Source organism: Meles meles, chromosome 9 (genome assembly GCF_922984935.1).
Source record: "Meles meles chromosome 9, mMelMel3.1 paternal haplotype, whole genome shotgun sequence".
Taxonomy (NCBI): domain Eukaryota; kingdom Metazoa; phylum Chordata; class Mammalia; order Carnivora; family Mustelidae; genus Meles; species Meles meles.
In genome coordinates this window covers 99,456,925-99,471,558 of record NC_060074.1, presented here as the reverse complement: position 1 = coordinate 99,471,558, position 14,634 = coordinate 99,456,925, and the positions used below count along the sequence as shown (strand labels likewise).

The 14,634-nt window shown below is 38.8% G+C and overlaps 1 protein-coding gene across 1 annotated transcript in view; it reads right to left on the bottom strand.

The window, feature by feature from the left end:
- The window catches only part of ACTR3 (actin related protein 3), a 60,545-nt gene extending 47,883 nt beyond the window's left edge, over positions 1-12,662 (bottom strand). Inside the window, exon 1 of the mRNA XM_046019101.1 lies at positions 12,414-12,662. Coding sequence (XP_045875057.1) covers positions 12,414-12,457 — 44 coding nt within the window. The 5' untranslated portion in view covers positions 12,458-12,662. The remainder of the gene's footprint in view (positions 1-12,413) is intronic.
- Between the last annotated feature and the right edge of the window lie 1,972 nt (positions 12,663-14,634).

The following is a 14,634-nucleotide window of genomic DNA, read 5'->3' as shown; positions in this document are numbered from 1 at the left end:
AGTGCAAAATTCAAGGTCTTTCACATCTCCATAATCCTGGGGGTAGAGTTCAGTGGTAGAGCATTTGACTGCAGACCTCCATAATCCAGTTCCAACATATCTTTTGAACTCAAGAAGCACTTACTATCATACATCAGACTCTTTCACTACTTTCCTGTACTGTATTAAGTATTTCACTACTTTTCTGTACCATATTGTATATCACTATTCCCTTGTACCATACCAAACCTAACATATCCAAATTTCAACCTATACTCTTCCACCTCACTTTGTTTCCTACCACTGTTCTCTCACCTCGTACGCTAGTCTTATTTCTGCCTATCAACACTTTATTCAACCTTAAAGGCCTACTTCAGTTATTATCTCTACCAGGAAGTCTTTTTTCACCCTCCCTGGAAAAAGTAAATTTTCCTTCATCTATTATTCCATGAAGTTCCATTTATACCTGCCAGAGCATTTACCATACTGGTATTATTATGTGACGTGAGCTTCCTATAGGGCAGGCACCATTTCCTAATCACCTATATATTCCCTACAACAGAAGTACTGTAAAAGTATGCATTTGCTCAGATGCTCACTAGAGTTACTGAAAAGCAGTTTTTCCAACTATCAACAAAATAGATGCAAAAGCTATTTCCTACTTTCTAGGATTTTATCATATATGAATAAATATATACGGCCCATTATCTCTGAAAAAGAAAAAAATTAGCACAGCTCAAATTCTCGTAGTTATAATTCAGGTTTACTATTTTAAAATGTTTAAAGAAATGGTCTATCATATCACTGAATTAATCAAGTTGGTCCTACTTTCCAAAATATTCCATAATCCCAAAATTACTTGACTGTTAGTTACATCTCTGTTCTAATGAAAAATCCCGTATTATTCACAACATCATTAATTATTCCTTTAAAAAACTGTCCTTGATTCACACATTTAGAACAAATGCTGTGTGAAACACAGTGTTTTTGCACTTTTGGAAAAAAAAACGTGTTAATTCAAACCGCTAGTTATTAAAAAGGATCAAGCAGTTATCAAAATGAAGGAATTTAAGGCAACATAAAGATAAATGGACAAAAATCTTTCCCATCCTCATCTTTCTAATGGCAGTGGACACTTACTTTTTCTGCCAGCATCAAATCTCCACTACTATTTTGATCAATCCACCAAGGATTAAGTCTTTGCAGCTCATGAAACCTCACATCTCTTTATAGAAGGAGGGACCTGATACTGATACAATCCATTTCTGCCACCTACTACACATAACATAATCGATATCAAACCAATCTGAGCTCAGGTCAGAACTCTGAATCTTGACTAAGTACTAGACGAAGAGATGTTTTAGAATTTATATTGCTAGTATCTAGTTATAGCATCCTGCCAACTTCCTGTAACATGACTTTGATAGCAGACTTGCTGCCTCGTCTCTGTTTTCTCAGCCTGGTCCTCCAGCCTTCCCATCAATTTTGTGATCTAAACCATATCCCTTCAATAATTACTTTTCTGGGGGGCACCTGGGTGGCTCAGTGGGTTAAAGCCTCTGCCTTCAGCTCAGGTCATGGTCCCAGGGTCCTGGGATCGAGCCCCACATCGGGCTCCCTGCTCAGCAGGGAGCCTGCTTCCTTCTCTCTCTCTGCCTGCCTCTCTGCCTACTTGTGATCTCTCTCTGTCAAATAAATAAATAAAATCTTTAAAAAAAAAATAATTACTTTTTTTGGCTTATATTAGCTAGATATTTTGTTGTTTGCATCCATGATTTCTCACTCATATAATCACATTACATTTCCTTCGTTTCTACTTCTCAGAATCTTCCTATCAATTTAAATCCTGCTTCACTATTAAAAATAAAAAAGTTTTCTTTTACTTTCAAATCCTGACAAGGCAACTTGAAACAAATAAAGCAGGTCCCTTCAAAATGTATTTTGGAAGCAATAAAATTCTCAACTAGTCTATTATCTGAATAACAAATTAATCAAGAAAAGAAAAAAAGCCAAGCCCAAATAGGTCTCTTTCCTTTGCTTTGTTACCTCTACCCTTTTGATTAATATGAAGCAAAATTTTAAATACTTTCAAAAAGGAAACATAAGCTTCTACTACAACTGTGTACTTTTTAGATGAAATGTATCAAAATTCATCCTAAACTCCAGAGATAACAATCTCTTTAATTCTATTTTAGGGGAGAAAAAAAAAAAGCTTTCTGGTAACCCATGTGTTTCTCTTAATCTATATATTCACTACTTTCAGATCAAATACCTAATATTAAGTATTCTCAGTCTAATAAAAGAAGTTTCTTTTTTGTAATCCTACAGTCTTAAGGACTTATTCTTAAATTTAACTGTTTCATTTTGGGGTTTTTTTTAATGCAGTCATTAATGAGAGAAATAAATTTGTAATGGATCAATTATTCAAACTGCAGCTTCAGAAATATGTATACCTTTATTCTGAAGTTATATGTAATTAAACATTATTTCCTTAAGTGAGCTATCTTGAATTAACCAGCAACCATCAGTTTTATCATGTTTCATACAATGCCTGTCCTTACAATATTCAAACAGTTAATAAACAATTCTATGTCAATTAACTTTGCTTGTATTTTGGGTTTATCAAATCAATGAATTAGTCACTAAGGCTTTCCTATATATCTCATATTTGTACTAAAAATTACCAGTTCTAAAAATATATTTTGTTAAAAAAAAGTATGTTTAAATTTTAATACTCTTGGGGCAACTGGGTGGCTCAGTGGATTAAGCTGCTGCCTTCGGCTCAGGTCATGATCTCAGGGTCCTGGGATCGAGCCCCGCATGGGCTCTCTGCTCCGCAGGGAGCCTGCTTCCTCCTCTCTCTCTGCCTGCCTCTCTGCCTACTTGTGATCTCTCTCTCTCTCACTGTCAAATAAATAAAAATTTAAAAAAATCTTTAAAAAAATAAAAAAATAAATTTTAATACTCTTCAAAGACTTGGTTAACAATTTAACTACTGATACTGAATATATACCAATTGAATGCAGTATTAACAGTGGGTTCTGGAACCAGCCTGAAGGCTCAATGCTAGATCTAATACTTAACTGTAGCTACTATTTAATTGAACAAGTTACTTAAGTTCTCTATACCTCAGTTTCCTCATCTTTAAAATAGTTATTATATCACCTACACATCACAGAGTTTCTGAAAAGGTTATACAGAATTATCTCAAAAACGTAATTCCTAAAGGACTTTGAAAGGCTGAACTGTACACATCCCACATGTCTTTAAAATAACTGATAACCAAAAACTAAACTAAGTACTTCTAAAATTTAAATGCTTGAAACAATTAAAAAAGCATATTTCCTTAAAAAAAGGCATTCATTTTATGAATAATTTCTGAATTTGTGTTAAAATGTTATGATGGGAAACAAAATTAGTCTTGCATCTGTGCCATCTACTATGCATTTGTATAACAATAAAAACACTTAAAGATTTCTGAAGAATGTACTGAACCAGGCCTCAACCAAACTACTTTAATCATTAAAAAAAATATATTGTTATTTCAACTGGCAAGAAGAAACTTTAACTACTATAACTCAAAAATATGAACTCCTAAGAAATTTGAAGAGAATTCAACAACGCTATCAAATGATAACTAGGAGTAATCCTGAAAAACATTTCTCAACTCTGGACCTCTGTCTCATTTATAAATAAAGAGCGAGTTAAATTATTTCTCAAAGTCTTCTTCATCTCCATAATTCTATGTAAGTCATTTAGGCACTTCCCTTAATTCACTAAAGTAAGTTTCACAAATACACATTAAATGCTATTTTTGCAGCCCCGAAATAACTGAAGGTAAAAATGCTTCAAGAAAAACACCTCAAACTTATACTAAGCTCTAAGACTTTAACTAAGCAAAAAATAGTTTTATCATAGACCAATACTAAAAATATAGTAATTTTACATAGTTCCAAAACATAGTTCCAACCCTAAACTGTAAGGCATTTTGCACCCTAATTCCCCATCTTAAGACTTTCAATTTCCTTGTAGTAATCCCTCATTCACACTAAGTACTGTAACTGAAAAAGTCTTAAAGACACCCTTATCAAAGGAATTGCATTTTCACAATGGGCAAGATGACTTAAAGGAGAGAATATTTAAAGATGTAATGTTCAGCATCAGACCAGATAAAATATTTTTGTGAGGATGTGTTAGAGGTAGAGAGGAGTTAGAAAGGAAAATATATCAGACCACACAAATTCAAGGCTGTCCCTTTACTGGTTATAAGGAGTATGTCAGAATGACATGAGTTTAAGGCAACAGTTTTGAAAAAACTTTGAAAAAAATCTTGAAAGAAAATAAAATTACACGAATGGTCCTTTGGAAAAATGAAAATACTATTTGTCTTTTTTGTTCTGGTATTAATCCATTATGGAAGTATCTTTCATATATTTATTGTATAATATAAAGGTCCATATATTAGTAATTGAAAAAAATATATAAAGGTCCATATAAAGATAATAAAACCACCATATAAAGATAATAAAGTGATATTAGTCACTATCGTATTTTGGAGAACCAAATTTAAACATTAATCCAATAATAGCACCTTATCTTGTGCTGTTACTTAATAATACATGAATTTATAAGTGCTTGGTAAACTATAAAGCGTGTTAATGTAGTGTTATTATTACTTAACTGCTTTGCTCTTGCCTCTATGCCAGTGGCTATTACAGAACAGTAATGTCATAAAAGAGCCTGCAAGTTCCAAGAGAATTACAGACAAGGATTCAAATGTCTTTATCATATAGGAATTTTGTTTCAGAAAACATACTGCTTGAAGCTACATTTTAACCATTCCAAACTCCTGCCCCTACTTCAATCATTCAGCTGTTTTCACCTGTTGGAGGTGGGAAAGCACACTGGATAAGGAGGAACACTGTGGAGGGAAATTTAGCCCTATGCTGAGCTAAAATGTCCTAAAAAGATTCTGCTTTAAAGATGTAAAGCAAAAGGATGAAGCAAAAGACCAGCTGTCAGCATAGGTGATCACTCATCACTTCAAGCCATGTGTGCTCACTCATTCTTCTCACTGTGATGCTCAAGAAGGCAGATTACATATCGAAGATTTTTAAAAGGAGGAACATTAATATTCAATCTTCTTGTTATCTATTATTTTATTAGCTTCAGTTTATAAATCGCAATGATGATTGCCACATCTCTATCTTCACTCCTGACGTTCCTGTATTTTAACTTCCTTTAGAGTATTCCCAATTATGATATCATCCAAATTCAGTAACAAATAACAATTTCACTTAGCTTCTTGAAACCAACTCCCTTAACTGTCCCACTCAAACTCAAAATCCTGACATCTTCATTGATGACTACAATCCACCACAATCAACTGCCAAGCCCTAGCTATATACCTTCATCTCTCAAATCAGCAAAAACATTTGACTGTGCAAAGAACTGTTAAGCCAAGCACTGCAGAAGAAAAATAAATATCCGTAAGACACTGTGTTCCTTTCCTTAAAAAATAACAATTCAATAAAAAAGAGTTAATTGATAACTATAATAATTATGACGTATCAAGTTTTTACTATGTGTCAAGCACTGTGACTAACCATTTTCATGCATTATCTCAAAAAACAAGAAACAGGGGCGCCTGGGTGGCTCAGTCCTTAAGCATCTGCCTTCTCCTCAGGTCATGATCCCAGGGTCCTGGGATGGAGGAGCCCCCAGCGGGCTCCCAGCTCAGCACGAAGCCTACTTCTTTCCTCCCTCAGCCTCTCCCCCTGCTTGTGCTTTCTCTCGGTGTTGTCTGTCTCTGTCAAATAAATAAGTAAAATCTTTAAAGAAAAAAAAGAAACAAATGAAAAAACCTCACTCATAAGGTAGATACTATGACCTCCAAATTACACATGGGAAACATGCGACATGCAAAGTTTAAAGTGTACAAAGTCATATAGCTAGAAAAGCTTGAACTCAGAAACAGCTATGACTACAAAGTCCTTGCTAACCATAATACAAAACAATATAACTGCAGAAGTACAAACAAACAAACAAAAAAAAGCAGTGTTTCCCAAATTTTCCTCTTCTGCTCTATTCCTACTGCCAATATCCTATTTCAGAATTTCTGCAAAGTTGGTGCTGAGAGGACTGCTTAAAAATTATCTAGGAAGATCACCTAAATTTATATTCCTAGGTCCAACCCTTGAGATTCTGAGTCACTGGGTATGGGGTGTTTCCCAGGCAGTTTTTTTAAACCATACCCTAATTCTTGTTCCTTCATTCATTTGCTTATTCATTCAACAAAGATGTGAGTTCATATTATGTGTCAAGTCCCATAACTTCATCCCAAATACCTCCTCTACATCCGTTTCAACTGCATTCCATTCTGCAAATATTCTTTTTTTTTCTTTCACCCATTCTGCAAATATTCTTTTTTTTTTTATTAAAGATTTTATTTATTTCTTTGACAGAGACAGATCAGAAGTAGGCAGAGAGGAAGGCAGAGAGGAGGAAGCAGGCTCCCTGCTGAGCAGAGAGCCCGATGCGGGGGGGGGGGGGGGGGGGGGGGGGGGGGGGGGGGCTGTCGATCCCAGGACCCTGAGATCATGACCTGAGCTGAAGGCAGAGGCTTTAACCCACTGAGCCACCCAGGCACCCCCCATTCTGCAAATATTCTAAAAGCCCTATTTACAACATTTAACTACTCTTGTAAAGGATTTTTATTTCCTATCAAGTAAAAATATTTTGAATCAAAGTTCTGCTGACACACAATGAATACCTGGTACAGTAAGTGCTCAATAAATGTTAGTTACCCTTCATATTATATAATCTAGATTTGCGTTATTACGTGGTCCTCAATTCCAACAGAAGGGGGTGGTGCAAGGTATTCCAACAGGGCTAAATACAAAAAGCAGTTTCTCTCTGCTGCATATGCACTTCCTTCTCCTGAATCTGTCCAACTCCTTAAAAGGAGAGCGTATTATCTTACCTTCACTGCAACTTCCTGACTCTTCCTGACCACAATAATCTCTCATACAACCTATAGAACAGCTATTACTATCACAAAACTAAGTATCTTAACATTCGATAAAGTGCGATCTTTTATCGTCCTAATTTTTAAAAATAATTTTTAGCTCTTATGTCATCAAGATTCTTGAAATCAGACTGTATTATACATTTTCATTACAATTCCAAGAGTGTCTGACCTGCTGCCAAGTCTATAGTTAGCCTTGATTTGGCAATACCACTTCTTTTACCTGTGCAACTAATCCTTAAGTTACTAACACTGCTTTCTGCCTTTACAACATCATAAATGAATTTTCTCAAAAAAATATCTAAATGATTCAATACTGTTAAAGGCTCATCCTCTATGTAAGGAGACTATTATATAGAGTAGGGGCTATACCACATTTATTTACAAAACCTCGGTCAAATAGTTTAACCTCTTTAAACCCTATTTTTTTCTGTCTTTAAAACAGATATAATTCTTAGGTTGATGTGAAAATTAAATGAGATGATATAAAGCACTGGGTCTGACATGTAATTCTTTTTTTTTTTTTTTTTAAAGATTTTATTTATTTATTTGACAGAGAGAAATCACAAGCAGGCAGAGAGGCAAGCAGAGAGAGAAGCAGGGAAGCAGGCTCCCCGCTGAGCGGAGAACCCGATGTGGGGCTCGATCCCAGGACCCTGAGATCATGACCTGAGCCGAAGGCAGAGGCTTAACCCACTGAGCCACCCAGGCGCCCCTGGGTCTGACATGTAATTCTTAATAAATATCAGCTGTTAGTATTTCCTGATAAAACGCAGAGTAAATTTTTTCCAGAATTTCAATGTAAGCAAAGTGACATGGAAATAAGCTAGGAATTCACATACACTATATATAAATTTTACATATATATAATTTTTTATATATGATATATATAAATACATATATACTTATATAAATAAAAATCTGAAAGATTTCCACAAGAATTCTCTAATTCATTAAATCAAATGCATAAGGCTAAGATTTATAATAATATTTTAAACAAGAAGAGAATTAGCCTTACTAATAAAAACAAAGAAATGTACAAAATTCTGATAAGGGCTCAGGAATCCCCACAGTGTAATAGAAAGAACACAGGGCTTCAATACAGAAAAGCTTAAGTCCAAATAGCAACTCTTACCACCTGCTAACTACATGCCACTAGAAAAGTAATTTACATTTCTCCAATCCTGTTTGCTCACTTGTAAAATGAAGTAAGAATGACTGTCACGAAACTAATAAGATAAATATAAATTCTGGCCAGCATGTCCTCCGCTAGTGCAGCTTCCCATTCTGTGCTTAAAAATAAATTTCTGAACTGTGTCTTACAATTAGGCTGGAAAGTTCATTAGATACAATATATATACACAACCCAAAGTCAGCATTTCAACACAGAATGTGCATGCAGGGAAAGAGACTGGTGGGGAAGGAAAGGAGAAAGAGTTTAGGTAAGTCTAAGTAAGAAAATGACTTCTCTTTCATTCCCATCACCCATTTACCCCATCCCCCCACCCTCCTCCCTTTCTGCAACTCTCACTGGGTATCATATTAAACTAATGAATAATTGAAAATAATATTAAAAACTAATGATGTACTATACCTTGGCTAATTAAATTTAAATTTTATTTTAAATGTTCAAAAAAAAAAAAGTGACTTCTCCACAGGAGCCTGTTACACTTACTTCAAAGGGCATACAAAACACAACCCCTGAAGGAATAAGAATTTCTGTGTCTTTTGGTAACAACAAGATACTGTAAACGTTTCTGCCCTTGGATATGGCTGGAGAAATAGTGTTATTATTAAATATTATGTACAGAATTCACATAGGAAACATGAACTTCCCACTTGTTTTTCCCCACCCACTCAGTTCTTCCCCATTGGTTCTCAAAGAAGATTATCCTATCTGTACTAATTGCTAGAATGTGGCCACAGTAGGAATTTTATAAGCTCCTCATCCACTGACTCCAAACAAAATATGTATGCTTACATTTTAAAATTATGCTAGGAAGCTTATGTCAATTATGGAAATTCTTGAATTCATTCTAAATCTGAATCTATCTAGATATCAATATATAGCTCTCCAGCAGGGTCATATTAACCTCTGCTATCATAATGGAAATAATTTACCACAGCAGTACCGATCAGATAAAAAAGAGACACCTGGGTGGCTCAGTGGTTAGGTGTCTGCCTTCTGGGTTGGAGCTCCACATCCGGCTCCCTGCTTGGCCAGAAGCCTGCATCTCCCTCTCTCACTCCCCCTGCTTGTGTTCCCTCTCTCACTGTGTCTCTCTCTGTACAATAAATAAATAAATACATAAAAGCTTTTTTAAAAAAGAGAGACATAAAGGGGAAAAGGAAATCTGACAATGCAGAGCTCTATAACTGAGCTATAGCATAAAAAAGAGTATATAAGGAGTTCCTTTATTTGACTTGAATGTTGGAGTGAAAACACAAAAAATAACTTAAGATCCTCTTAAACTTTACAAGTGTTACAATGTTATAAAAGTGCTTTTGAAAAAAAAGTTTCCCTCACAACTGATATTTCTGTAATTTAGTTTCTTAAGCAACCAGTTCTATCAATGAAAATCTCTACGCAAATATTTTTCCTACAGCACTATTCCAACACAAACCAAGAAAGTGTGCAGATATGACATCAATATGAAAGAAACAGTTATTTCTAAATAATTTTCCAAAGGAGTTATTTTCTTTTATGATCTCAGCTTAGGTGATTCTTTATCTTATGTTGAGTTAAAGGATCTTTGCTGGAGGATCTCTAACTTTGGTCTGGGGTTTAAACTTCATGTTTCCTAACTCTTAAATAGCTTTTCTTATTGGAGAACACCAAGTTTCATAGATAGCCACTTTTTCCAATAATCTTTTTCCTAACTTACCTGATGAAGTGGAACAAGCAACCAGATTCAGGTTGTAACTTTTCACTTATTTTTATCACTTACATTAAGTGAGTAATAGTAATTATAGACCAAATAGATGAATGCATTCTCTAAAGTACAAATTACATCCACACAATTTGCATCTGGGGACCACAGTGCTCTGGAACATAAAACTCCCTATGAAGGCCTTACTTAAATATGCTTATCGCAGTCCCAATCTCAAAGTGCTATCCCCTTCGTGCTAATAAAGCTGCAGGTGTGACTTTCCAGGAGTTGCATTAATAGGCAACACAAAAGACCAAAAACCTTTTGAAGACCAAAATAAATGGAGCTCTGACAGATGGTTATAAAAAAAAAAACAAAACGGTGAGAGGCAATGGGGAATCCTAATTAGTTCCATTTAAAGCATGAGTGTCCAGTTAACTATCTCACCTTGTGAGGTAAAATTAATGCAGTAAAGTAACATGTAATAATGTAGTAATAACTGAAATATTAAAACAAAAATAACCCTAAGTATGGACTGAACCCCTCCCACATCTCCTGGTCACTCAGGATGTGTTTCAAATTCAGGGTTGCTCTATCAGAAGGAGGTCACTTAAGGACAGTTAACCTCAATGAAATACCTAGTATACTAACTCAAAAATAACCAGAACTGATTTCGAAATGAGAAAAACAGAGTGAGAAAAAGTAACATCTTACTTGTTACCATGTTAGTTGTTAGGACTACAATTATCTACATTAATTTTATTAACAACCCAATAATTTCTAAAGCATAAATTATTAATTATGTAGCAGTATTTTTCATTTTAACAAAACACACCTGAAAATTCCTTCTCACTGGGGCCAAATCTAATTTTAAAACTGACCCTAAGCATGAAACTACTCACCAATTTGACTGAGAGGAGGGGGAAAAAAAGAAAAAAAAAAAAATATATATATATATATACTGGCTCAAGAACATTAGATGGGATTAAAAAATAATAACTTTAATAAACTGTCCATCAAAACAATACATTTAGAAGTTCCAAGGCTAAAGTACGCTGGTGTTTCCCAAAGGAAAATGTTAATAAATCGGTGTTTCCACATGCACGGCTGGGATTTTAGAAAGTCACACTACCAAAGTTCAGAGCATGAAGATTAGAGCTAGAGCTGTTCTACAGAGAACAAACGGAATGAGGAGTTTGTGTATACAATCCCTTAAACAACAAAAGTTTGCTGAATAATGAAAGGAGGTAAACTAGGCTAATACTCTACCTCTCATAACCCCCCGCCCACTGGATTATTTTGGGAATTAGAAATATAACCATATATCGGCACAGGACACACACTCCCAACACTGCAACATTAAGAAGTCATTCCACATTAAAATATAGACAGTATTTTTAATGAAAATACAAAGTGTGCCAAAACTCTAAAATGCCTGTTAATACACTTTAACGCCAGTCTACAGTTAAAAAGGCTATCCTGCAGATCTGGTAACTCCTTGAAATGCAACCATGTCCCTTTATAGCTCTATACCTTCCTTCTCGATTTTGAGATACCTTCACAAGACGAACGCACACAAATTATTTTCTTTGGTGCTTCCCTTCCTCCCGCCCCACGAAACATCAATACATATATATTTTTAAATTCGCATAAACTGGTAACTGGCACCAGTAATTCAATGTTTGGAATACGCTAAATTTTGAAAGTTCTAATAAGATGTGTTCAGGTTGGAAGCGAAAAACTACCTTATAAGGGTATAAAAGACTGAAAGCAGGAAGCGGCTTTGACAAAACTAAGGAAGTTGCAGCGCGCTTGCTCACTGGGGGACTTTTTTGAGGCAAGAGAAGTAACACATGACATCTTTCTCTCTCAAATTAAAATGTGACTTGGTTCACCGGTATAAGCGCAGTAGGAGATGGAAAAGACCGGAGTCGGAATACGAGAGGAGGTGGGTGGTCAAATAAAAGCCCCGACCTAGGTTCCCATTTTCAGAGTCTGATTCTTCCCTTTCCCCACCCACACCCCTGGGCAGAGTGTTGTCACAGCAATCTTGCAAAACCTACAAGGAGTGCTTCTCTTTTCTCGCTCCTCTGCCAGGCTGTCCCCGCGCTCGATCCATTCGGTCCCCAAATCCACGGGCAGGAAGGGACGTGGAGGCAAAGGAGAGCCGGGTGCACTGGGTCTGCGACCACCCCGACCGCACCGCGGGCCCCGGAGGGGCGACCGGCCCCACGTCTCCTCGGGCGGCGCTGCCCACCCCGATGGGGGAAGGGCTGGGAGGGGTCGCGCGTAGCAAGCCGCTCCCAGGGGGGTTCTCAGCCCCGCGCCCCCGCCCCGGTCCCAGCGGGTGAAGCCAGGCAACAAGGGAGGCCCTGGCTCCGGGCCCCACCCCTGGCAACACCGCGCGGCTAAGACTGACACGGCCGGCGGCAGCACCTTGCCGCAGCACACAATCTGCCGACCTCCACCCTCCCCCGCCATTTTCCCACCTCCGCCTCAGTTTCCCCACCCCCTCCCCCGCCCGTCAACCCCCTTACCCCGTGCCACAGTCCACCACACAGGCCGGCAGCCGTCCCGCCATCTTCCTCCTCGCCTGCTACTGCCGCTGCCGCCGTCTGCTCCGTGCTGATTGGGGCCAGGGATTGGCGGCAGGAGATCGGAGCTATCTGACCATCCACAGCCGGGCCGCCCTCTCCGTCCGGGGGGGAGCCGGGAAGCCGAAGCAGTAGCGAGAAAGCAGCAGGCTCGGTCAGCGGCTACCACTTCCGCAACCCAGGCGGGCAGACAGTCCCCGCCCTGCCCCGCCGCGGCCTCCTCCCCCTCGCTCCCCTCCTCCTCCCTCCTGCCCCCACCCTACAACTTCTTCCCCCCACGCCGCTTTGCCCCGGGAAGCCAAGATGGCCGCCGGTGCCGCCGCCCCGGCCAGGCCAGGCCCAGGCCGCGAGCGCTCCCCCTTCCGGCTCCGAGCGGGAGGGGCGATAGAGCATGCGCAATGACGTGCTGCCGCCAACTGCCACTCGCCTCCCGACGTTAATGAAGTCCACTTCGGGTTTTCCCAGAGGGTAGGGGCGGGGAAGTCGGCCGGAGCCTCTGATTCTTCTGAGCTGGAAGGGTTCTTTAGTTTCAATTACTTCTGTGCTAGGATGGAAGAACTGCATCCTGCAGCCGCGAATATCCTCTCCATTTCCCCGGGGTAGACTGGCTTAATAGAAAACGTTCTACACACAACCTTCCTGTAACTTGGAGAGTCGACTTTTCTGGGTGCAAATGAGCGATATAAGACCGCGGGTGAGCACTCGGGGGGGATGGGTAAACAAAGGCTTGCTCCGTAGCCCTTCTGCCTTCGTGCGGAGTTTTTAGCTATTTACACCTGTGCATTGTTACACTGCACATGACAAGTGTTACAACATTGTCTAGATTGTAGGCCACCCCAGGGGCAGGCCTGTACCCACGAGGAAGACAAACCTCCTGGGAGTGCGTTCTACATAATGTGTACTCTATAAACGAACGGTTCGTTATTCAAGGCTTTTGGATGACGGCAAAGATTCCCTCTGCGGTAGTTTAGGATTTTACTGTTTTACCAGCAGGATTATACCAAAGGTTAAGGACCCAAAAAAAAAATTACGAAAAAAAGGTTTCAAACTGAAGAGCCTAGAACAATGGTTTTCAAATTTAAATGTGCATCAGAGTTACCTGGAAGGCTTGCTGAAACGGATTCCACATCTCCGGAGTTTTCTGTTTAGGCGGTCCGGAGAAGGGCCTGGTAATGTGCATTTCCAACAAGTTCTCGGGTGATGGCGTGGGACCCCACCTGGGGAACCTAGAAGTTTAACAGTTTTCCACCCGGCTTATCTTCCGATAAATCATCAATTTGCTTATGTGGCTGAAATAAATACTTTCCCTAAGAAAGGATGTCATATTCACAACGGAAGATAAGAGTAAGTTGTTAGACTGGGCTGCGGGATGGAAAGTGGGCTTTTCACTCATCTGACAGATAAGTATTGCTCACCTACTCAATTATGGCAGGGACCCTACTGCCTCTGAGTAGTCACTGGGCACAAAATAGATAAGGTCTTTGCTCTCAAGAGTTCAGTTTAGTGGGAAAACATAAATTGTGTTAAAAGCAATACCAGAGAGCAAGGAACTATGAGAAATGGAAAATAAGGGTGGAAGAATGGGAGGGAAGTGGAATATAGGGAAGGCTTCTCTGACAAAGTGACATTTTAAAGATGAGGCAGGAGATAGAGAAAAGGGTGAGGAGGAAGGGGAGCCCTCCAGAACAGGAAGTGGCAAAAGTCAAGGACCTGAGGTGGGAAAGAGCTTGGCTCCTTTTACAAATTCAAAGAAGACCCAAATGTTCAAAGTGAAGTGAGTCAGGGAAGTTGCAATGGGAGATGGAGCCAGGGAGGTAAGAATCAAATTGCAAGGATTTGTAGACTTCTCCACGAATCTTAAAATTTAGCCTAAAAGCAGCCTGGAAGCCATCAAAAAGATATAAGCAAGGAAATGTGGCTGCTTGGTAGGGAATGGATCCCACAAATTAAAGATTGAAGTGAATGGTCTTATAATACATTGTGTGCTATAAACCAGGGATAGAAATTATGTGAGCAGTAACATCCAGGTGGGACCAAACATGCGGAGAGACAACTTAGAGGAATCATCATCACCAACTAGTGCCCAGCACATCCACAGCTACTCACAGAAAACAGATAAATAATCCTCCGGGGAGGCTTTCCTCAGTGATTGTCTTCCAAGAAG